We start from the raw sequence: 26,823 nt of genomic DNA, 5'->3' as shown, positions 1-26,823 counted from the left end.
TGCCATAATAAGATGCATAATAAGATTTTGTGTCATTGTGTACGTTCTGTAAGTAGAGTCCATAAGCTGTACATCACTATTAGGCCTCGTCCTATCTCCTAGCACGTTTTTTTTTGTTTTTTACATTTGAAATACATTTGACAGAACAATTTCTTATTCTATATAAAGCTTTTTTGTGAACATTTGTGTTCAAAGCATTTGTGAACACTTCCTACAGTAGAAGCGCACGTGCATGTGCAGAGGGCTGAGTGGATGTGCGCGACCACGTGGTAGCACATGGGTGGGATGGAGGGATGGAGTGAGAGAGTAAAGCGGTAGAGAAGCCAATGTTCAGAACACGGGGAACTAAGTTACCGGACGAATAACGATACATTACGCAGTGAAATAAGGCAAGAGGATGGAGACAGACATTTACGGTAAATTGTGATGTTTTTTTTAGGGGTAACTTTTGTGAATGATGCTTTAGAAAATGTGCTTAATTTTTCATCCAGAATGATGTCCAACCTGTGCATCAACCTACAATCTCTGTACAGACAACTTAAACTGTTTATGACACACTCACAGCCAAATTCACATGTAGTAATGTAAAGTATACCTTTATTTTTTTTTTACATGGGTGACATAGAGACACACTACATGTTCACATCAAAGGTTAATATATAAACTTAGGAAACATAGTAAAAAGGGACAAAAGATGCTCCTTTGAGGATATGACTGCAGAAATAATGAATAAGTAGTAAGGAGATTACTGTCCCTTTCCTTTTCCTCTGAATAAATGACAACATGGATTCATTTGTATTTCGTTATTTCAGTACTTGCAGTTGTTTTATTCAGTACTTTTAACATCATTGTGCTTTATTAGCCCATGATACTCAATTAAGTAATATAATTTGAAAACAACTGGCTTTTTTGTGCCCTTATTTACTTTTGGGTTGCACTTTCTGAATATTTTAGATGTGTTTTTTTAACATATATATATATATGTTATACATAGCATACATAGATACATATATACATATACATATATACATATACATATACATAGATATAGAAAAGGAAAGTCTTTGCATTCATCTGCTTTGGATAAAGTCAGATCAGGAGAAAAAGTAGCAGAATCAGTATTGGACCTTGATTTAGAGATATTGTTTAGTCTGGCCTGTTTCTTTGTGTTATGTGGTGCTTCACGAAGCATCAGACAAACAGAAATGGTGTAACAGGATTTCCTGTCTGAATTCTTAACTAAGACACAGCACCACGTGTGTGTGTGTGTGTGTGTGTGTGTGTGTGTGTGATTGTATAAATATTAAGAAATACTATAGAGACCTTTAAGGAGTTAGTTGGTGAGAATGATGGGTATATTTGTGCACATTTAACACAACAAAAGACTGAACAAACCATTCAGTTTTATTATGAGCCATATAGACAGGAAATAAGAAAAAATACATCAGCAACAGGAACTCAGAGGTACTCCACCCACTTCCATTTCACACATGCCAACAGCACCTGACACCACTGTACAGTGTGTTTTACATTTATATTTCACAACTGAAATCAATAGCTGTCATTAGTCTCCTGTTGTGGAAAGTTTTCTGAAAACATTTTCAAACATATACAATGCTTTCATATATAACAAAGATAGTAATAAATGTTTTTAAGTTAGTAAGTTATTATATTTTTAGTAAATATTTTAGTCTATATTGCACACTACATTCAAACTACAAATTGTGCATTAAAGTAAATTTTTAAAAAATTATGAATGCATTTGAGATTCTCTTGGAGTGAGGGAGGACAACATACTGTACTGTATATCAGGTTATTTTTTTTGGTATCTTTCTTTGGTGAACCCATCCTTGTGCCATCCCAGCATTGTGGTTATGGTGGTATATTATCATAGGATGCACAGGAAGTGACAGAATGATTCTTGGTATGTTTGTATGCATGTTCATTAACCAGAAAAACCCATCTATTACAATGTATTTCAGTTGAAAATGGCTGCGTAATAAAACTAATAATTCTTCAGTATGCCCCCTATGGTAATTTATTTTAAATGTTAATTATGAACATGCACATACAGGTGACTGTGTTCTCTCAGCACTGTCATGGCTGCAGCTGCAGACGTGGCAACGTGTCACATTCAGGAAGAATCAAGGCTGCACAGAAAACCTCTGAGCATGTCCTTATTTCACCTCATCCAACTGTCTGTCAGCTCCCTTAACCCCTTCTGCTCAATTCCTTTTCAGTGAATTTTTTTGTTTTATTTTATTATTCTAAAAGACTGGTTAGAAGATTTACAGGAACAGCTGTGGTGATTAAGTGAAGCATTTGGCATTTTTTCTTCACCTCTCAACACTATCACATCTACACCATCACAGAAGCTTTCTCTTTGGCTCATTCATAAACACATCTGATCCCAATTTCCAGTACATTTGACAATTCTTATGTGTTTTGATTGTGATTGAATTGTACTGTATTTTTCTTGATATGTGTGTCATAGAAAAGTTATCTCTAAAACCCAGTGACAAATCTTGCACATGCTCAGAAATCTCAGTAGACGGAGCTCTACTCCAATGCAGAGAGAAAGCATATCATATTTATACTGAGTCACATGACTTGAGCTAAATCCAAGTGACAGACTTCATGATTAACACAAATGATTAACACATATGATTCCAATGATGATGATCAGTCAAACCATATCTGCTGAAGGTAACACCAAACTGATAAAAGGAAACTCATAATGTTATATTTAATTCACCTCGCAGAAACCTACAATTAGCTAACAAAGCTGATAGGTTAACTACATTTGTTCTAGTGGTGGCCTCAGTATTTTTAGAATGAAGTAGAGCAAAAAGGTTGAACTCTTTAAATGATTTAGATAAGTGGTCCCCAACCTTTTTTTCGCCGCGGACCGCTCATTCATTCATTCATTCATCTTCTACCGCTTATCCGAACTACCTCGGGTCACGGGGAGCCTGAGCCTATCTCAGGCGTCATTGGGCATCAAGGCAGGATACACCCTGGACGGAGTGCCAACCCATCGCAGGGCACACACACACACTCATTCACTCACGTAATCACACACTACGGACAATTTTCCAGAGATGCCAATCAACCTACCATGCATGTCTTTGGACTGGGGGAGGAAACCGGAGTACCCGGAGGAAACCCCCGAGGCACGGGGAGAACATGCAAACTCCACACACACACACACACAAGGCGGAGGCGGGAATTGAACCCCGACCCTGGAGGTGTGAGGCGAACGTGCTAACCACTAAGCCACCGTGCCCCCCGTGGACCGCTCAATGTTTGATAATTTTACCGTGGCCCGCTGGGGGTGGGGGGTGGGGCTGGCGGCTATACAATTAAATTAAAATTAATAATTTGAATTTAATTGTATGGGAGGCACGGTGGCTTAGTGGTTAGCACGTTCGCCTCACACCTCCAGGGTCGGGGTTCGATTCCCGCCTCCACCTTGTGTGTGTGGAGTTTGCATGTTCTCCCCGTGCCTCGGGGGTTTCCTCCGGGTACTCCGGTTTCCTCCCCCGGTCCAAAGACATGCATGGTAGGTTGATTGGCATCTCTGGAAAATTGTCCCTAGTGTGTGATTGCATGAGTGAATGAGTGTGTGTGTGCCCTGCGATGGGTTGGCACTCTGTCCAGGGTGTATCCTGCCTTGATGCCCGATGACGCCTGAGATGGCACAGGCTCGATGGCACGATGGCACAGGCTCCCTGTGACCCGAGGTAGTTCGGATAAGCGGTAGAAGATGAATGAATGAATGAATGTATTTAAACATGCCTTTTTAGCTCACTACAACGCTAAATCAATGAGAACCCTGAGCTTGTTTCTTTGCAACGAGACGGTTCCATCTGGGGTAATAGGAGACAATGACACCCGAAGTGTGTTGCGTATGTCCAGTTTATTCCGTTATTTTGTTTTGGTTGCTGACACTGCTTCACACAGATAGCATGTCGGAAATGGCAATAGGGATTTAAGTGCTGTGGTGGCAATCTCAGGGTATTCCGCCATGACTTTAATCCAGAACACCGGCAGAGATTCTAACTTTCTAACGACGTCTGTTTCGTACTCCTTTTCGCTAATTTGTGGGTTAAATTTGAGCAAACACAATATACACGTACACCAAGTACTGTTAAACATGAGAAAGTACCGGTGAACAGAGAGAAGAGCGATACACACTTTCTCTCCACCAAAGCTACAACGCCACTGCCGCTTGCAGCCGCTCAGCTCCAGACTTCACCTAACCCCGGCCCGATATCACGATATTTTGCGCATGCGCGGTATTCGTGCGGCTTTAGGTGACGTCTCTCAGCTCCCGGTTAACCTCTCGTCCATGGAAAGTCACACAAACCCGAGAGAAATACACCACAGTAAATAAAATGGAAATAATTTAATGTTCCTTGGGCGGCCCGTAACCATTTGGTCCACGGACCGGTACCGGTCCGCGGCCCGGGGGGTGGGGACCACTGATTTAGATGACAGTACTAGTACTTGTTGGAGTACTATTAAAAAAAAAAAATTCAACGCATACACTACTTTTTTATACAAATGCAGACAATGCAACAAAAATATCCGGATCATATGGTGAAAGAGTTATGTAATCCTTGTCAATGTTAATAAACAAACATTTATTAATCATTTTTCAACGTTAGTAACTGCTTTATTCTGGTCAGACAGTAACCTGAGCTCAGCATTGCAAATTAATAAATAATTCTTGTTATAGTACTAAGAGAGCAAAACTTCACAGCAGGTTTGAGGTGAATCCTGATTATACATACAGCATGTGCAGAATAATAACAAGCACTAATTAGAAACAACAGTGTAACCATGGTAACAAATGGATATTCAAGAGATGATGACCTCTGGTGGTAAAACATGGGATGGTAAGGTAGAGCTGAGCCAAGGTCAGTGAGTGCCCTTGTAATGTAAGAGCCTCTCATAATGAAAAACGCTGCATGTGCAAGTACTTTCATTAGCAGTGTGAGAGAGATTGGGAGAAGTGAGAGAAAAAAAAATGCTGTCATATTTATACGTGAAGGTTATAGTGAAGGAAACATTGACATATTGTTGATGTACAGGTATATATATTTTTTGTCTGCTCTGTGAGTGAAAAGGTTGTCAGGCTGCTGTTACTCCTTGCTGTGTGAATAGATGAATTGATAACACTCAGATACGTCAGATACACACATTCAGCCGATAGTGATGCATCCCATGACATTTATTTTTCTTCTGAATTTTACATTTTCAGTGCCAAAGTAACCGTGACCAAAAAAAGAATCTCTACTACTGGAAATTCTGTACTTTAGAGTGTGTGTGCAGATGTTAACGATGGAATTTTAACACTAAATACTTGCAGTTCTATTTGCTCTTAGGAAGAGGTAAGAGAGCATAATAAAATCAGACATGTCATACAGACAAGTGTTGAAACAGAAGCTTTCAGCACATAGACTATAGCTCAGAAATACCAGGCTGGCAATAATCAGTAGTTATAGTTGATATAAATTAGAGGAAAGAGATCTTCAGTGGCATAATAGATACTGTACATGCTGCTCGTCGGTAGGTTAACAAACAACATAGACAATTTACAGACGTTCAGAGGACATCAGATGTTAAGTCTGTGTTACGTGGGCTGCTACTGATGGGAAGAAGATAATGTTTTGAAAAAAAACATGGAATATACAGTACATGTATCTAACTGCTCTTGGGTAAATGATCAAAAGTATATTATTTGTATATAAAAAATTTCAAAATGAAACCGCATGTAAAACCCTAATAAATTATTATAAGAGAAAAATGAATTTCTAAAAACAAAATAAATAGGTCAAAGTGGTACTAAAGACACAAATCAGAAATTCACCTTCCACGTGTTACAGTTGCTTCTTGTCTTCTGCCAATATAATTAACACAACCTTTGGTCGTTCCAATTTCTAGTTTTCATGTAGTTTAGATTATTGAAACTGTGAAATTTTTATCGTGAAGGCCAGTTCTAGTGTTTCGAACAGGAACTGATTTTTTTGAATTATGATGATAATTGATGATGTTCTAAGGATTTGTTTTCATGTGAAATAACATTAATCTCCAGATAAGTAAAATTGCTAAAACTTGTCATTTTTGTGCTCCAACAAATCCAAAAATCATGATTTTGCTCTTGCATGAGGCAATTTATGAACAAAAGCAAAACCATTACACTTTTAACACTGACAGTAGTTTGCTGAGTGAGAGTTTTATTGGACCTTTGACTCCTTAAAAGTGATACTGCATTAATTTTCAAATCCTGCCACTGCATTTCACTGTCCTTTCAGAAATAGTGCAGAGAATACAGATGCTTTTTTTGATGACTGAATGTTAAATATTAATGTATATGGTAGTATTTAGGGATGTATTTGATTACTGAGTATTCCATATATGAAATTAAATAGAGTGTACTTTTATGTAGCTGTGAGTATCAGATATAAAGCTTTCAGGACAAAGACAGACCACATTCATGAACAGGAACGTGTGGTATCTTTAATTACTGCCTGGTCAGAACTGCAGTAGTTATTAGTTTGTTTATATACTGCTTATATGTTAGTTTTTTAACAAACCAAAGTCTATAACAATATTACAGGATGGCACAACCAAAAATTAAGAAAAAATAAACTTACACAATCCAGATTTTTTAAAACCAATTATGTACTGGAGTGATGTAGCTGAGGCTGAGGACCTGTCTGAGTAAGAAATCACTTACCAAGCAGACATTGTTCATGTTTTCTATGGTTTTGTTCATAGTAATATGCATTCAGGTATTGATCACACCCACATCAGGTATCAATCTGAATACAGACACTGCTGTTTGCTCTTTCATATACAGTATACACATATGTATACTATCAATTATTAAAATGGAAACTGTCTGTATTGCCCATTTAGTAAATATATCACTGCTCTGTAGGATATGAGTATTACTCTGTCACATTAGGTGGTCACAAAAATCAGTTAATTAAAAACTGCCATAACTACCAACAGCAGAAGCTATGATATCATGAAATCACTGAAATCTGCTGAGGTGAGCGTTAGCCTATAAGAGCGTGTCCATTTACTTTGACTTATATGGAGATAAATGTTATTAATACAAAATTATTTTTAAAAGTTCACCAAGAGAGAAATAAACTGTTGTTTAAAAATAGACTGAATGGATATTTTGATAGATTTGTAATATGAGTGGGATAAAGGAAAGGAGTGACCCAGTGCATGAGTAATAGGAGATAAAATAGGGAAAGTTAAGGAGGGATTTGGAAAGTACTGGGTGGATTTTCCTGCATGATCTTAAAAATCAACCTCTGCATTTCCTCACTAGACAGTACAATATTGTTTCAATCTTAGACTAATAAAATCATAATTTTCAACATTTATATTGACACTGAAATTTGCAAATACAGAATAAATAATATTGTTAATATAGCTTTAGGTCAAAATGGTTGTCATTCAGCTCCACAATTAAAACTGCACCAAAAAGGTATGTTGTTATTTAGCTTAGCTTATGAGAGAAACCTAACATTTTATTTAACTAAATTTATTTGAAGAAAAAAAATTCTTTGTGCATTGAGCCTATTTATCCACTGGTGTTGTGTGAGGAGGCTTGGCATGTAGTCTGCAATCCAGTTGATCCTAAACTTGTTCATGCAACTTGTTTTTGCACTCAGCTGTATTTGGCATTATTACTGAATTGCCTTCTAAAGGGTAGAAGATCTGCATTTTCCCCTTAGTGTTAAACTAATAAAATGTATTAAACAGAATTTTTTTTTTTGTCTTGCTACCAGACATTTTTTTGACTTTTTTTAAAAGCACGTAAACATCCACACACAAAGCTAATTCCGGGCAGACACTGAGTACAGATATAAAAAAAGAAAATGCAATATGGGATCCCACCTAGCATGAACACACACACAAGCAGACACACAGGATTTATATATCCACTGACATATCCTTGACTTGATGCTCAGAATTATGATGCTGTTTTGTGCTGACTAAACTGGCCTGTGTGGGTGTAAATGAAGAGGTGTGGTGTGAAGTGTTAATGTGTTCATGCGTATGTGTATGAAACCTATTGGCTCTAAGACTATTTCAGTGCAAGAGCGAAAAGGGAGGCAACAATAGCACACAGGACGAATATAAACACAGAGTGGAGGGGAGAAACTGATTCGCTGCAAGAAAAGCTCAACAAAATGGGCAAATAGCTATAGTGTCAGTGATAAGAAGAAAGCAAAGAATGGATTTATTGAGTGGGAGGAGATGAGGCACAAGGAGACTCAGTCAGACTGATTGAGAGACTGACAGACAGCACACACCGGTGTGATCCTGTCTGAATGAATCCATCTCTATGAATGTTTTCATTTGGAATCACTAACTGCAAAAAATATCTGCGCAAGTTCCCTTTTCTACTACCAGGACTGAAAAGGGAAGCAAACTGTCTTTCACTTTGGCTGTCTGTTCTCCAAAGCAGATAAGTCTCTCATTCATTTCTGCGCTTCGTGAAGTGAGATCGGAGTGTGTATTGAGTCGGTGTGCTCTAAACTGAGATGGGGACGGTGAGCGAACTTTGTGCTTCCAGCTTCCAGGCGTTCATGTGTCCCAGTGTGTGCCCAGCTGTACCAGCAGGTGGGTCTGCACTCAGCATGACTGTATGCTTTTTTTTGTCAGTTTTCATGCAAAGGTTATCTCAGACTATGTTTAATATGATTTCACATTGAGAAAATGATTAAAATAGTCCACATTGTTTCACATTTGAATCACTATTAGATTGTAGATCAGCCTGTTGTTGTTACCGTGGTGATAGAATCTCCACAGATTGTGGAAATATTTTGTGTGTGTGTGTGTGTGTATGAGTGTGTGTATTAAAGAGAGAAAAGGACTGAGGGTCCAATGTGATCATGTATTATATAAATATCAGTGCATTGAAGAAATATCGATATTATCTGAGCTCGACTGAATTAGTTGTAAGCTTGGAGAAAAAAATGCAACTTTTGGTGTCCTGCTGCTGTTTAATATTTTTAAAATTCTGTGTATGTTGAGAGCAAGTAAATTGACAGAGCTAACTGAGTTACAAAATGTGATTTTGTCTAGATAATGGTTTGTCTTAAATAGTATGAAATACATTCTGTGCATTCTGGGAATCTGCATGATACACAACTCACCTCACTCATCTCACCTTTTGATAGACTTCTAGTTTATTTTACTTTTTCTTGTTGTAATCATAGAAATGCATCATGAAAGTCAGTGTCACCTTCAGTGCTCCTAAGTGATGAAATAGTCAGCAACCTGTTTCTGTGTCACCTATTTGATTATTTTTGTACTAATATATCGCACCAAAAATTCATCTAGTGTCCATCTGGGGTTCTCCGGTTTCCTCCCATCACATAATAATATGCAGGCAGGTGGATTGACCTAGGGGTGTGTGTGCATTTGTGTGCATATGTGTGTGTGTGTGTGTGTGTGTGTGTGTTTTGTGGGGTGCGTTGTTTGTCCTAGAACACCATCCAGGATTTATTCCCCCTTTTGTTCAGTGTTCCCAGGATAACCTCCAGATACTCTGCAATCTTGAGCAGGATTAAATAATTACTTAAATAATTACTCCCTTCAGCATAGTTGCTTCAATGTGGTGTTATAGCACATATCAATATATAGTTTTATCAGTGTTTACCATCACTCTTACCATCATAAAACCTAGATACTATTATGTCTGACAATGACAAAGTCCCACATTTCATCTACTGTACAGCTTATACACTGACTGCATTTATCCACACACTTACATTGACCTGCAATTATAGTAGGCATTTGACACCTCTGAATAAACTTTTGGCTCTATTACACGTTCCCCTGACCTTCTGTGCATAATATTACAAAAACTTATAACTAGGTAACTGGGTATTACTCTAAGGTTACTCTAACACTTGTTAAATATCATTTAAAATATATGATATCTTTTAGAATATTTCATGTGTTATGATCTGTTGTTGCAACTCATGAGTAAGCTTGTTTTGTTTGACTGTTTTTTTTTAAACAGAGGAACCTTTTACTGCTTTGCTGCAAGTTTTCATTCTCTTTTTTGCTTGGGTTCTGCTTACATATGCATTTATCCCAAGTAACTGGAAAGAAATGTTTTACATATGAAAACCATGTCATACAATCTGTTGTAACTAATGAGCCGGAGTGGCTTGTGATCACAGATTTTGCTGAGGCAGGACAACATTAAAAATGAACCAATGACATTTTGTAAAAGTTTCTGTGGATTTAACAATAATGGTTAATAAAATGCAGGTGCAAATGATATACTCCACCTCACCTTTTACTGTGGTTTTATGTTTTTTTACATAGGAAATATAATCATGGAAACATTTTCTTGCAGATTCTCTTGCTGCTGTATTTTGTTGAAGGAAGTGGGTATGAAAAGCTAGATTTTACTGAAGCTCAAATTGACTCTTGAAGAAACCCAGATTTTAAATATGGCTGTTATGTTGGTCATCATATCATTGACTCAGCATTTGTGGGTGGCTTTTTAAACTCATACCCATACCAAATGAGCACCGGATGATGTATGTTGTGGCCACCTGCTCTGTGGGTCTCTCTTACAGTACTCAGCTGACTAGCTTTATCTCCTCTCATCTATATATCATACTGTGATGTGTGTAGGGACTGGCATCAAAAAGGATTTCAGTTTCATATGGTTCCACGTATCATCTGGTGCATGGTAAGACAAAAACAGTTTAAAAGAGCATGATGTGAGATCCAACCTGTTGTGACCAGAGGAATGCAGTTCTGTTGCTTCTGAACTACAGACAGCTTTTTTTGTGTGTGTGTGTGAAACCTTGACCTCTACCAATTTCACTTCTCTTGTATTATACATTGACCTCTAATCCTTGTAGCTGTAAAGCTTCAAGGAAAAGAGAGCAAGACAGAAACAAAAACACATGACAACAGGGAACTGAGCAAAAAATAACAGGAGAAGTGTAGGATGTAAAGGCCTACAGAGGATCTCTCTCTCTCTCTCTCTCTCTCTCTCTCTCTCTCTCTCTCTCAGTCACACACACACACACACACACACACACACACACACAGTGGGCTCTACAGAAACACACACAGAGACAGTGGGCTCTAGAAATTGCTAATACTAATGATGAGTCTATAAAAGGCCGGATGACTGCCATAATCATCTTGTTATTCCTGTATGTGTGTGTTTGTGTGTGTGTGTGTGAATGTGAGAAAGAGAGATAGAGAGAGAGAGAGAGAGAGAGAAAATAAGGGTAGAAACATCTCACACTATGACTGGACTGTGTGTGGTCATGTGAAAATAAATGTAGGCGTTTGACACCTACCTGCTCCTTTACACTCTGTGACTTATCTTATTCAGTATTCATTAATATGTACAGTCATTCCTTGTATGGATTCTCATTGCTGTTTATTTATCAAAGCACATGGGTGCTTGAGCAAGCGTTCAAAACAGTAAATACCATTCTAATACACAATCAGTACATGCAAAGGCTTTGTCCTTGAGCTGTTTTAGGTTGGTATGGTAATGTAGAATATAGCATTGTCACCTCACCAGATCCCCCAGTTCAAAACTGAGCTTGGGTGACTGTCTGTGTGCAGTTTTTCAACTTATCACATTTCCAGGTGGGTTTCTCGAGGATGCCTGGTTTTCTCCTGTCTTCTAATACATGCATAGATAGAATGGCTATCCTAAATTGTGCAAACGTGTGACTGGTGTCCCATCCAGTATGTTCTTTTCTTGCACATTTTAGGCTCTGGATCCACCGTGAGCATGATCTGGATAAATTGCTCCCTTAAGAATAAACAAGCTACTTTATTTGTTAACTGTATAGACTTGACATTTGTTCAGATAATTTCTATCTTTTTTTTGACCAGAGAAAAATATTTCCCAGCTCCTACATCATGTATAAACCTTAATACAAAAGCCATAAGGATGGGCTGCTTACTCATATTTTACTTTTACTTTTTACTTTTAATTTTACTCATTACTTTTTAAAGATCTTTACGTTGTATTTTTGCAATGGAGGGTGCTGCTCCATTTCCTCAGCATGCTAATTGCATGCTAAAATCACTGTCATGCCTTCGACTTAACTCCCACTCTCCTTGTTTTGCCTTCATGTGTGCTGTAAATACATGTTCGCTGGAAGACTAAATCATAATTACAGTGTACAGTTTTGAACAATAGTTTTAAAGCTCTGGCGACAAGAAAGAAAAACAACGTTGTTTCTTTTCTACAGTACACAAACACACTAAATTCTAGTTGCTTGCCAAGTCGAGATTAATAAGTGCATATTCATAGCTCTTAACGGTGGTTTAGTGAAGATGCGAGTAACTTATCAATGCTTTGAGCTGCCTTTTGCACTCTGTCTTGCTGTGAATTAGTAATTAAAACAAGAAAAAAGAATATTCGAAGGAATTAATGAATATTAAATACACGTATAAATGCGAACACACAAAGAACTGAAGGAACACATGACTAGACTGCAAGCCACAGTATTCTTGCTGCTGACTATTCATTATGGATCTCCTGTGATGTCTGTGTGGTGGCCTGCTGAGTAACATTTCCATCTGAGGCAGTTACATTCTGTGACAAGAAAAAGTAAATGCCAAATCAACATCAGTTTGGCTTCATATTTATGTTTTTTTTTTTTTTTTACCTTTGATTTCTGTTCTGTGTCTGTTGTACTGACCTTCTTGTTCTTTTTCAGAAATGGCACAATATCAGAAAGACTATTCTTTTAATTGTTGTAAATCACTTTTAATTGATCTTTCAATTTTAAATAACAATAGACTCTGTAAAGCTTCAGACAAAAAAAGATTTTCTTTACTTGACCAGCATTGTTTTAATAAAATAATTGCTTTTGTACATCGAGTCATGTTACGTCAAATTGCACTGAATTGATAAAGGTGAAAGAGATTATGTTATACAGTATAGAAATCACAAAATATTTCTGTCAGTATCTGTCATTTACGGTGAATGCTCTCTGTTTCATTTGTAACGAAATGAAATTTTTTTTATCATTATATCATTTTATTATTATTATCGTATCATAACAATACTGTATATTTGACTGTGTTTTTTATTCTTTTATACTCATTCATTCATTAGGAAAAGTGACGTAATGTTGAGCTGAGCACTTAAGAATATTGACAAAGAACGAAACAGTAGCAGCTTAATGGTGTTAGAGTTTAAACTCTTAATCCCTGTCTTTTCCCCTGAGACATTCTTGTACTATGCAAACTTTCTGGTTGATGATGTATTCTTGATCCTGTGAGAAAAGTGTGTTGCACAGACATCACAGTGGAATGTGCAATGCTACAACAGTTACAATGATGTTTAACAGGAGATTTTTTGAAACTTCTCTCACACAGAAGTGGTAACAGTCAGCGCTTCTTTTCTCAATAACCATTTTCTAGTGAAACTCATTGTCAAATTAATGAGAAATCCAATGTAGAAGTAGTGGAGACAGCAAACGTCGGACTTCAAGCTCCAGAATGCAGTGTAGTAATATTAGAAACTTTCAGGGATTTATAGCTCAGACTCAGTTCAACTAGTATGTTGTGTATGAGTTGCTGGTTATTAGTATGAAGGATTTGGAAGCTTTGGAATATGTTTAGTCAGAGTGGAGGTGAGGAAATGAGGAATCTAGAGAAAAAATAAAGATACTGGCACCACTAACGGCAGGTCATAGTCCAATGTTTTGATTAAACTAACTGACAGTAAAAAGCACTAATCAACTCAGAATTTTAATATAAATTAATTTTTCTATGCCATTCAAGATCACATGCTTCATGTAACGATGGCAACTCAACCAAGGCAAAGAGTGCAAAGTTCTGAATTATTACTGCATACTGAGAGTTTTAAACCTGCTCATTTACATACCGACCTCATGCTTTAACTGAATTGAATTCCTGTAGAAGGTTTCAGATTCTCTTTCCTCTCTTTTTATTCTCAACTCTATTGTGTTCTGTTCTGTTCAGCTCCATATCTACTGCATCTATTTTTTATATTACCCACTTGAGCCTGGATGAATGACTCACACCAGACTGCCATTTCATCTTATTTTATGTTTTATTTTTTTCTTCTTTATTTTTTACTCCTCAGAATTCTTATACATGCCACAGTCGCTCTGTCATTCCCCAGTGCACACTGCTCCTCCCTGCCTGTTTTGTTGTGATGATGACGTGAGGAGCGTAGGTGTCCTAATATGTGGAATAATTGGTCAGGATATGTGCTTGCACCTGCCAAATCACTGAGCAACAAGCTCATGAACACACATAGCCTCTGGAGCTCTGCCTCATGCTTCTTGCCAAACTGGAGGGGAGGTTGTCAGCATTCTGGTGTGGCTTTGGGTGCTATTTTAATAAGGTTGTTTGTTTACATTTCTGCTCTTGAATCAGACAATACCAAACTTTGTTGGAGACCAAACTTAGTTCATCACATGTGGCAGGTGTTTCTCAGGCCAATAAAGTATAATATTCACACAATATTGCAATGCAGTCAGATTCCCAAGTGAAGTGCAGACAGGTTCTTAGGTCCCAGTTAATTTGCTTTTTTCATCGCACATTATATCACTGCTTGGATGCCTTCTTTAGTCACAGCCATTCATTCGTTCCTTCATTCATTCTGTGCATTCTTGCACAGGCTAGAAGTGTAAAGCAGTTGAAGATGAATCATTTCATAGGTGTGAGCAGAATTTCCTTGGCATATGAAATCACCCATTTTTTCTGTTTTTTATTCCCTACAAAGTTCTCAAAAACAAAAAACAAAAACCCCAGATTTCTTGATATGAATATGGAAATGTTGTAGTGTAAGAACCACATTTTCGTAGTAAAACATCTCGTATTCTAGACTGTCTGAATTTTTGAGTGCAGAAATCTGTCAGTTCGTAGGCTTGCATATATTTGTATAAAATGCCCACTAAAATAGAGAGGTAATGTACAGGTAATGTAATGTACAACAGGTAATGTAATAGTTTATTTTGGTGACTCCAAATATCCTAAACTTATGTATGCCACGACAGATAAGCAGTGGAAATCATCTAAGCATTGCCTTGACATATGATTCCTATACTGAAATGAAAACAGCAGAGGGTTAAGGACAGCATTCTTAATCTTTTGAACAGATTCCTTCGCAGATTGAATGGAGAAATGCTTCTTAGGACTGACCTAACTTAACACATAACAACTGTTTGGGGTCTTCACCTTAATTGCCTCCTTCCTTGCAACACAGCATGGGACCAGAACAGTAAAGAGATTTGGAGCTAACTTATGATGTAGCATCGTCTACATTATTATAACCTCTGCTCTGGTTTCTTCTTTTGTGGCCTTACTTTTTTCTTGTTCACCTGACTCTGGCTTCTCTCCTCATTTGGGCATGGCTTCTACATTGAGTGTTTTTTTTGTTAGGCAGGTAGAGAGAGATGGAGCGATTGTGTTAGTATTATGACGACAATAGCAATCAGGTTTCTCAGTATCTAATTAGGATTTTCCTGCTTGTCCTTATGCATTTTATATAATGTAACATGATATTTATATTGTTACCTAGCTCTAATCTTCACATATGACAAGTGTTTTTCAACCTAACATTGTCAATCTGAAGGACTGTGGGATTAAAAACATGGTTCCACAACCAAAGCTGGTACTCAGAGTAAGGGATTTGAGTAAGCACAATGTGTCCTATGCTTGGTTTTGGAGTTTTATTCTTTTTTTTTTTTTTTTAAAGGATTAGAGTTTCAATGTCGACACAGCAGGTGGGTCCATTTCTCCATCACCATAGTTACCACAGTCATTTAATACAGGCTTCCCTTCAGATGCCTCCTCCTACACATTTTATTACATTTTATACCCTCTCAGAATATTGTGGTGGAGCTATTTCACCAATCATGAATCTGCATATCTTCACATGGAGATTTTCTCCCCAGCAATACCTGGCCAATTTATAATCAGTTAACAATCACACTGTCAACCTGTTGATGACAAAACAGAATATTCTGTAACAGCAACATCTTCACCATTTTATTTTTCACTTCTTGGTCACATGATTTTTAAAAATGCATTTTCTAGTATTAGAAAAATCTTGATCAAATATGCATGCAGATGGAGAGGAAATTCCATGGTTACATATTAGCCTTGTGTCGTGCTCAGCGTATTTTGATCTGCATTGAGTCTTATTACAGTCACCTTTGTAATTATTGTCACCCGTCATGAAAATTAACACAGCATAAAACTGATTTTTTTTCATATATTAGAAATTAGTATTCTTGGTAGTACTTCACCATCTTTCACTGTTAATGTCTGATTACATCAAAAAGGGCATATTTGAAGGAAATCAAATTACAATATAATTAGGTCAGGAATAGTAAATATATTTCTATGCAGGTTTTGCAGTCCAAATACAAATTCAGTGAGACTGATATTTAAATGAATGCAGATATGTGTCTCATCTGCATGCACACATCTGTTTAGCCACAGAACTCCGAAACAGAAAGTCTAGTGTATTAGGTCCACACACACACACACACACACACACACACACACACACACACACACACACACACACACACACTTTCTCCTTTGGATTTCAACTTCCTAAGACAAGATTTCCCAGAAGACATTCATTTCATGTTAGATTTTTACCTTACTATCACAAAGGCAGTCATATTTTCTACTCATATTGTTAACCATGTGCGTATTACCTAAAGCTTGTGTTGTAACACTTAAAAGAGTAAAAGAAAGTAACACTTATTTCCTTTTTTCACCAAAGCAAATCTGTAACCATCTAAATCTGATGCCTATTAATTATTGACTGCCTTAATCTTGGCAGGTCTGTTGTTTATATCACAGCTCTGAAGTGAACGTCTGGAGAGAGTGTGTCATCTACTTGCTCAGCACAAGTGAAACACATATTCACATAGATAAATTGGACAGTGATTGTAGACAGAAAAATGTGTTGTGTTGTACAGAGACATTCTACAGTTTAACAAGTATGACCAAAACTACCAGCCCCAACGACTTAAATGCATTGGGAATTAGGTTTTTTTTACTTGTATGCATACCACGTTTGTCAGAAAATGTGCAAACAATGCAACAAATTCAGCATTGCTTGCTGAATTTGGCATTTTGTGATATGTTCTTAGAAAAGGCTTCTTTCATGCAGTGATTCCCAACAGCCTATTTTTATGAAGGGGGTGTTTAACACTTAATATTGAAACTTGATTATAAGAAGATTATAACTGCAAGGATAATCTAAATTGTGCAATTCTTAGGGTGCATTTTACGTTCTTTACCATCCTTTTATCTGTTCTATTGGAGACAAAACTCCTTGTTTCAATTTTATTTTGGCCCTAATTGTGCTTTTCTCATTTAACAGATCCACTCAGTTATTGGAAGGTTTATATTAAATTACTGGTTTAAAAAAAGCTGTATATTGTACATTGTAAAATAAATTGTCATTTATTTATGGTTTGGAATGAGCTACATTGAAAATGTAATGGTTATCATATATAGTGGAAAAATTGGTAAATATATGATGGAGATTATCCTTAGTGTATTGGTTTTTTTTGCTCCAGCTGGCACCATGACAACAAAGCCACTTGTAATATTTGGACCAATTTGTTTGCTTAACCAATTTTGATGCACAGTAAGTCTGTAACATGGCACACACACACACACACACACACACACACACACACAAACTTTATCCACTTTAATTAAATTCTAGTTTCTGGAAAAAAACAGAGTGGCATTTATTGCTATGGCAACAGTCTCATGCCACAGCTGACAGTTTCCAAACAGTTTCTCCTGTGTTTTCCTTCTCTGCATGCAATACGTATGACATTTAGAAATCCTTAACTCTTTAAAAGAGTTGATGTGATTTTTGAGGCTTGTTAGATGGACAAACAACAAAGCTAAACCCCCAAAATGCAGGTTTTCTGTGAACAGTTGCAGTTAGTATATTTAGTAGTAGAACTACACTAGTCACCCCAGTTAGAGACATAAATAACCGCAGATATAAAAAAATGGGGTGCCACTATTAAGACATGAATTTAATTACTTAGGAACCATTTTGCTCCACAGTTATTTGTATGCCACACACACTCTCAAGAGTTTTATATTCCCAGGTGCAAAAATCCAGAAATGTATTAAGATATAGAGTGTGACATCTACCGATATGTTTGAGTACTGCATATTCCCAACTGATATACAAACCCTTTCTGGGTAGTTTAATTTATACTGTCTTATAACTTATAATTTATACTGTCTTATAACTTAGAATTTATACTGTCTTATAACTTATAATGTTTTAGAGAGTCTCTCTGCTTCAGGATAGGGCACTAATTATAATCTCAGATTTGTGTGAAACCTGACCTTTTACTGATGCTAAAGGGGGAATTATGTAACAGAACTTTTTTCTGTCTGTGCTACTAAAATTCATAGCCACTGTGAATATCTAACAAAAATGATAGTTTATTACAGTGAGAGAAAACAGAGAAGAGAACAATCTTTGCTTATGTCTGTAAGCTGAAGGGTAATCATTTTAGTTTCAGCCCTTAACTGGGATAAATAGCTGAAGATAAATGAATGTGTGCCCTACATTATATAAAAGTGATAATAATAGAAGAGCAAGAGCACAAGTTCAACTACTATCTATATATATATCTATATATATATATATATATATATAATTACACATTATTACATTAGTCAGAGAGCTGTCTAAACGCCTCCAGTTATCTAAATGTTTATTAGTAAGAACTGGTGCTTTTCTTGAAATCCACGTGAAGAGGGACGTGACGTCAAACACATGTACGTGCGTTGCGAGGATATACTTGCGTGTGAGGTGGACAAAAGTACCCAGAGGGGCGGAGCTTCTACACCTAGCGTCAGTGATTGGCTGTTGGAAATGAATGCCTAGAAAGACACGCCCCCTTTATGGAGCATGGCGTTTTAGCACCCAGACTTCGGGTGAACTAGTTGATACTTTGAAGCTATTGTTTTCTTCTTATTCCTGTTTCACGTGAGTGCAGAGATAACAGGTTTGTGAGTGTATTTACTCGGTATAAGTTTGAAGGAGTGTCAGCAATGGTGTTGAAATCCGAAGCAGGAGTCGGTGAGTGAAATGATTCTGTTTATGACTCGGTTCATGTCTTAGATTTGATGTAGCTGTATTTTTCTACATGTCCCTGAACACGCAACAGGTCCATGTTGTTTTCTAACGTAAATGTGCTTGACCTTAATGAAGCTCGACAGCAATTGTTTTTAGCTAAACTTTTATTGATCTGAACGACCTTAGGCTGACCTCTGACCTCTGCTACAGATTTAATTATTATGATAAATTCTGTTTTATTATAAGAGCTTCAGCTTTACAATCACTGTGTTTAATAACGAGGTCATAGCAGTGAGCTTAATTTATTTATTTTATTTATTTATAAATGAATCGTAACAATTGTATTTTAGTTTTATGCTGTTTTGCTTGCCAAGTTTTCTGTTTGTTTGTTTGTTTATTTATTTATTTGTCTGCAACTTATTTCTATACGTTTTCAACAATGTTTCAATCTGTTGAATGAGTTTCCAGATTGTGTCAGATGGAAGAATATGTTGCAGTGCAATAACCCCAAAAAGGGGCTCTATAAATAAAGATCCTTCCTTATTTTTCCATCTGTATCAAGGAGAGTATTAAGACTCACTGGTTGGGCTGGTAGACACCATCACATTTATTGCACACACTTGTGCATTTGCTATTTTTAGTTTTGCACTCGAGTCTTTCTAACTAATCCACAGGCATTCTGCTGAAAGGGTTGCCATGGTGCGTCAGAGAAAGAGCGAAAGCACTTCCCAATTTTCCTTCCCCCAGTATGAAGACTGGGGGATTCAAAAATATCTTACAAATGTAGTCTAATGTGTGAAGAACATGAATGATGAACAGTTAAGTTTAAAGTTTTATTGCTTTTGTGGTTCTTCTGGTAATCTGGAACAGAAAAGAAAATGTGGTTTGGTGATTCACTCTTGGTTGCCATCACACATGGTGTAAACAAATGCTTCTACTTTTAGTCTTTTTCCACTTTTTCTCTATCACCATCCTTCTTTTAGTGATGTGTACTGTTAGTATGTTGAGAACGAAGCTGTTCGGTGCAATATCACATAAATTGTGTACCTTTCTCCTGTCAGCAGATGGACTATTGACTAAAAGATTGCCAGAAGACAGGCAAGACGATGGTGAATAAACAGTATTCTGAACACTATACTTGTACAAATTACAGTATGTCTGAAATATTTGCCTACTGTATACTCAACAATATAGAGTTCAGTATCAGTAATGTTTTTGGTGTTCTATGAAATACAGTGTAATCAAATTTAGACCAGCTGATGGTTACATTAATTTAGGCTGTACAAGCAGTTTGCTGTCACTTGTTTCTATGAGCAGTTGTCACCGTGAAGGAGAATAAAATCCATCTGGCAAACAAACTTTTACTTGAGTGGAAGATGACATGGTACATTTAAAAAGGGTTTCATCTCCAGCATCGGTTCATTTTATTCCCATCTGCTTTAAATTCACTTTGTGGTTAACTTTGACAATGCTAAGCTACTAATATCAGAAAATTAGATTGAATGAGGGTTTGAGTGCATCTTTATGGAGGAAATTTTTATTATTGTTATGATGTTGCAAGGCAATTCTTCTGTTCTTTGTTCAACATATAATCTCTCGCTCATACACAACAAATTAGTTAGTTAGCTGTTCACCAGATTACATTTTCCTGAAACCTAATTTTGCTCCTGATGCTGGCTTATGCGTACTAAACCAGTTACTATGACACAGTTTGTTTTTATTTCATGTTTTTTTTTTTTTTTTTTTTGGTCACCCAAGTGAATGTGGCATGTTTTTCACTGGATGCTATTTATTAGATAATGTATAAACAAATTTGTTCAATGTCATTGTAATTTAAATTGTACCCTACAACTATATTAGTAGAGGAAATAACAAATTAAGTTACATAAGATTCATTGTGCAGCATAATACATAGCAGAATCGTATTCAGTTTTCAAAATGACTTGTTGAACATTGATTAAATAGTTATTTTTATTGCAAACCAGTTAAAAAAAAAATCATGAATGCAATATATATGAATGCATAACATTATATGGTAATGTTATGCATTTTGTTAATAATGTGCACTGATTTCTAGCATAGGGTCAGAGCACAAACACTGTACAGATTGTACGTCTGATGCTGTCTGTTTGTATTTCCACTCATAAAGAGTGAATTGGATTGGAGGACATCTTGAAAGCAAATACATCTACAAAGGACAGGATTGTTTGCGCTCTATGTTACTAAAACATGAGATAAAAACAAATCTGAAATGGATCCACCCTATCTATGCAACTCCTGTACTGCTGTGTTTCCTTCCTTTCTTGTTTTCTCCTGTCTGCCTCACAATGTGCAGCTTCTCTTATTTCAGCTGTCCCTCCCTAAAACATTTCACAGTTAGTATACAGCATTACCACTAGGCGGAGCTGAGCATACTTCCATCTGTGTGTTTCTTCTGGATGAGAGGAGGGAGGAGACTACAGGAGGATTTATCCCGATGAGTGGTTTTAAAGATAGTACAGAGAGTAAAGAGACCAGCTGTAGTAAAGCTTTATTGCCTGCAGTGCCAACGTCCTGTACTCTTTTCCAGCATCTACTTCCCATCATCTTCTCCCTCTGGGATTGTGGCAGCGATCTGTTCTTCTAGCATCATCTTCTAAGAGACTGAATGGCTCACTAGGGATTACTCAGACACTGGGAGGTCCTGGTTGTGTTAATAGGATGCTAATCCTGATCCTCAGATCTGAGTGGAAAGGCTGATTGGATCAAAGCTTACTATAAAGAAATAAAGTAAGTGTTTATGGCAGTCCTCACTCTAAGCAGAAGGACTTATTTAGGTGACCATTCAGGGTGGACAATATTTAGTGAAGAATTGAAGACATTTTACAGTTTAAAGTGTTTTATTCACTTATAGCCAATCACATATATGCACTTTTTCCTCCTAGTGTATTTACATAAATGTTAGCATTACTTCAGGCCTTGGGCTCAATCCCAAGTACATTTTGTGCTTTGATAAGGCTCTTTTCAGTTGTGATTTGTTGGTTTATTTCTACTGTTTGCTGGCTTTTCTCTTATCAGTGTATATGCAGGGAAACTGGCTTCTCTGTCCTGTGTTAGACAACAGCAGGTTGTTTGCAAGTTTGGTTTTCACTACAATCAGTGAAGTTGTTGGAACAGTGTGAACTTTAACCACTTGTTCATTTCCACACAGCACAGTTCTGACTAGGTCATTGTTGGAATCTAAAATATATTTGTCTTGTAACTATAACAATTCAATTCTAACATAATTAACCATTTTTTAAAAATATAAATATATATTCTGTTTGGTATATTGACTTATACTATGTTGAATTAGTAACATGCATCTTGTAGTCCTCATATACATTATATTTTGTATATATTTGTAAAGAATAGACTAAACATGAATCTTTGGTCATTATGGCAACGTAAAAAATCTGCTTTAGTTTGTTTTTGTGATTATAGAGCAAATAGGCCAAAGCCAGCTCTTGCCATCACTGCATGCTTTTATTACATTAACATGATACATTTCTCAGTGAGAATATAATCTTCTATATTTATTTTAGTCATGTCTCACTGGCCAAGCTCGGATCACAAACACTTGCACTTGTCCATAATCCTTAGAACCATAATCCTTAATCACAGCAAGTTAAAACTGTGGTAGCATATTGGTGATAGTTTAGGACTATGGCTGTACAATTCACTGCTGTACTTTTGCTATATATTGAATACATTTGGACTTGAGATCAAAAGATAAATGAGACAAGGGATCAAAGTTTTAGCCTAATTTTCTTCCTGATATGTACATCTAAATTTGTTAAACTTGGAAAATAGCACCTTTTTTGTATGAACTCACCCATTTTCCAGTTGATCAGAAACACAGGAACATGTGACTGACAGTGTTTGTTTTGTTCAGTGCCATATTAGTTTGATTGTTTAAACAATAAATACATCAGAATGTCTACTTAGTTTGAGCCCTGGTTTTCACCTGTGAAGAAATCATTTGCTGTTGTAAAAAGGATAAACCAGCAGGAAGACCAGAGAGCTGTCTATGGGAGCCATTTGAAATGAGAAATAATGTACTGGTGTAATTAAAAAACAGATATCAAACAGGTCAGTTAAGGAAAACTGCAGCAGTTGATGACTGAAAAATTGTTGGAGTTTTGATTTAAAAAGAAAAAGAACCACCACCAAACTTCATGGTGTGAAAGTGTGATCCATGGTTTGATGAAGATTTCAAAGAAATGTACAGGCCATACTTCAAGATGTAAACCACTCATCATCATAAGGCCAGTTTGGTATTTACAAAGAAATGCAAATGTTCTGGAACCAAGGTTAAGTTCTTTCAAATGGAACGAAAGGCCCAAATTTGGAGGAAGGAAGGGTCTTCTTGTGATCTAAAACATACAAACTCATTGTTCAAGCATGGTGGAGGTAGTGTCATGGCTTCTTGGGCCTGTGTGACTGATTCTGGAACAGGTTCACTAATCATTATTGATTACAAAACTCATGATGGTAGCAGCAGAATGAAGACAGAAGTCAACAGAAACTAATTTACATAGAAGTGCCTCCATTCTAATTGGGAAGAACATTATCCCCCAGCAAAACAATGACCCAAAACGCACTGCCACTGCAACAAGGAGGAAGGTTTTTGAGTGCCCAAGTCAATCCTTGTCTCATGTAATATATGTCTAAAATGTATAGCAAAATAAAGAGTTGGTCTTCTTGTTGTGGACTGTATTTTATATAGGGGTTGCCAGTGAATACAATTAAGATGCATTTAAAATAAAAGTAAATACAAAAAAGTAAATCATTAGAAGTGTTTTGTATCTGTGTTGCATCGTAATAACGATTCAACAATGCTTGTATTTATGAAATAGTGATATTGTGTGTTAATATGCAGATTAGCTGTTTGTGTTACATTTAAAAAATGTTGCTGCAGCAAAAAATATGATTTTTGCTCCGTTCTAAATTCATAAATGACAAAAAGCTAAAGTTCCTGTACCATGATTGGGTGGATGCTGCTACACCATTTCTCCACCTAAAAATGTTTTTCCGCTTTACATAAAGTAGAGGCGAATATATTGGTTATAAAAATCTGTTGAGCACATAATAAGGCATTTATTTATAAATAAGGAGTTTAATGTGTGGTATTTTTTGGTATACAATGCAGACTAAGTGGGGTATTTTTTTTCTCCTGTGATCCACAATCAAGGTATTTACTTTTCTGTTATAGATGTGGAAATGACCTGCTTCTAAATCTCTTCCTGGTAGCACTCATACTGCATTCAGCACACTGTGGCTTCACACTCTCACACACACACACAACACATTCTGTCGATTATCTGGTGCAGTACAGTATATGTGTGGGAATAGGGCCTAGAGTAATTTAATTTTGGCTAGAATTTGGGTTTGCGTTTAATAAATGGAAGTTAAAAAATGTAAAAGTTTGAATTAAAAATCTCACAGTTTCTAATATTTTAAATATTTGCAGCAGAACACCAGTTGATCTGGTAGTCTATTTCACAGTCAATCACACTCACAAACAGGCTGATATGTGACATTCAGCTACAGTTGGTGTTGCTTTAATGGGGACATGGTGTTCTATGCCCAGGCAAAGTTGATCTTCCACCATGCCCACACTTCAGGGAGTGATAGTTTAGTGTAATTGCATAAATAAATGTTTTAAGTTGTATTTTATTGTGTGCTTTATGTCTAAAGCATTTTTCATGCCATTTTAGCTTCTAAATGTTTTGTGTGATCAGATGCAGACTGTCCAGTGAGCATGTGCATTCTGTCTGAAGTTTAAAGTGCCTTATTCTTCTTTTATCATTTCTGATTCTGTTCTGCCTGACAGTGTAATGATGCTTTGATGACTGTTCAGATAAGCTCACAATGAAAAGGCCTCATTAACACTACAGTAACCAAGCTCATCCAACAGCTGAGACTGTGCCTTCAAAAACAACACAAGCTTGTGGTAGATAAGGTTCTTAAAGTATAATTTTGTATATTTATAGGGCTCAAAAAGGTTAAAACAGAATAAAACAGTGTAGAATCACTGAGATCATCAGCTCTGTCATGATAATCAGTTGTTATTGTACAATAAGCAAACATCTTTGCTATGAAACTTTGTGCTCCATATACATATACAACCAAGAACCATCTACTTCACTTTTCACAGAAATCTTCTGGGGCAGAACACAGTCAGACTTAATAAGAAGACTTTATTTTCACACATATGCATCACATCACAGGGATTTTTGTTTCGTAAATCCAAGCATGTTAAGAAGCTGGGTTCATAGCACAGGGTCAGCCATTTTACCAAACCCCTGGAGCAGAGACGGTTAAGGGCCTTATTCAAGGGACTAACAGTGGTAGCTTTGCGGTGCTGTGGCTTGAACCCCTGACCTGATCAATTGGGGGTGGGTTGGGTGGTATGTGAGTTTTTCTGGTTATTTCTTCACTGGCTTGTAAGGCAATTTTAGTAAAGGTGTTACCATAGTGATTAGCACTAAGTCGTGTAGAAATGTGCTTGTGTGACTAGTAAATTGGTATTTGGTTAAGGTGGGGGTGGGGCAAAAACGCTGACTCAGGAATTTTTAATGATGAATTGTGAATGAAGTCGACACGCATGGATAACTACGGAAGCGTATTGCATTCACTTGAGTAAAAAAAATCTACTGTTTTTCTGAATTAACAACATAATTATCTCAGAATTATGAGAATTTTTCAGGGAAAAAACATTTTTGCTCTGTTTTTCTGAATTAACGACTTAATATGGATTGCATGGAAGTAAACATGTCCCGCCTTTCAAGTTTAATCAGTTGAACCGATATGGTATGCTTCATGGATATAAGATGCATTCAGGCTGGCTATGTGGTGACACAAGAGACAATCAGGCAATTGTTGAAAATACTGGATCTCCATGGAGTGCAACTGAGGCGCCGGAATCGTCTTTGGCGACGTTTGTATCATAATCCAGGCCCGAACTTTTTATGGCATGTTGATTCATATGATAAACTCAAACCATATGGGATCTGCATCAATGGTGCAATCGACGGGTTTTCACGAATGGTGATACGGCTACCGTGAAGCATACCATATCGGTTCAACTGATCCTAGAGACACACAGCAACGTCAAGCAGATCAGAATGTTCTTTTCGTCTGAACAGGCGCAAAGTCTTGAGGTGTCTGCGCAAAGTTGATGCACTAATAACAATACCATTTATATTACTTAAAGACAGCAGTATCTCCCAATGTCTCAAACCCAAAGTAAAATAAAACCGGATTAAACTTGAAAGGCGGGACATGTTTACTTCCATGCAATCCACATTAAGTCGTTAATTCAGAAAAACAGCAAAAAAAAATTTTTCCTGAAAAATTATCTCATAATTCTGAGATAATTAAGTCGTTAATTCAGAAAAACAGAGTAGATTTTTTTTTTTATTCAAGTGAATTCAATACGCTTCCGTAGATAACAGTCTTAGACTCCATTTCTTTTTGTCCTGAGTGGGGGGTGTGGGGGCAGGGGGCCAAAAACTCTTGTTGCCCAGTCCATCTGAGCTGTCATGATTTACCTGAATTTGCATTCATGGTTCATGCATGCATTCATTCATTTGCATTCAATATGAAGCACCATATTTAAGCAATATCATTATAATAAAATTTGC

The 26,823-nt window shown here is 36.7% G+C and overlaps 1 protein-coding gene across 4 annotated transcripts in view; it reads left to right on the top strand.

Moving 5' to 3' along the window:
- Window positions 1-284: 284 nt before the first annotated feature.
- The window catches only part of cyth1b (cytohesin 1b), a 36,955-nt gene continuing 10,416 nt past the window's right edge, over window positions 285-26,823 (top strand). Inside the window, exon 1 of one of the 4 annotated variants that reach the window (XM_060857489.1) lies at window positions 285-416. In XM_060857489.1, coding sequence (XP_060713472.1) covers window positions 398-416 — 19 coding nt within the window. In that variant the 5' untranslated portion in view covers window positions 285-397. Of the gene's footprint in view, window positions 417-8,152; window positions 8,656-18,986; window positions 19,160-21,645; window positions 21,926-26,823 lie in introns of those variants that run through there. The other 3 variants (XM_060857473.1, XM_060857480.1, XM_060857497.1) reach the window with 3 other exon arrangements.

Source organism: Tachysurus vachellii, chromosome 2 (assembly GCF_030014155.1).
Source record: "Tachysurus vachellii isolate PV-2020 chromosome 2, HZAU_Pvac_v1, whole genome shotgun sequence".
NCBI classification, from domain to species: domain Eukaryota; kingdom Metazoa; phylum Chordata; class Actinopteri; order Siluriformes; family Bagridae; genus Tachysurus; species Tachysurus vachellii.
The sequence above is the reverse complement of the archived record's forward strand: the minus strand, read 5'-3'. Positions and strand labels throughout refer to the sequence as shown.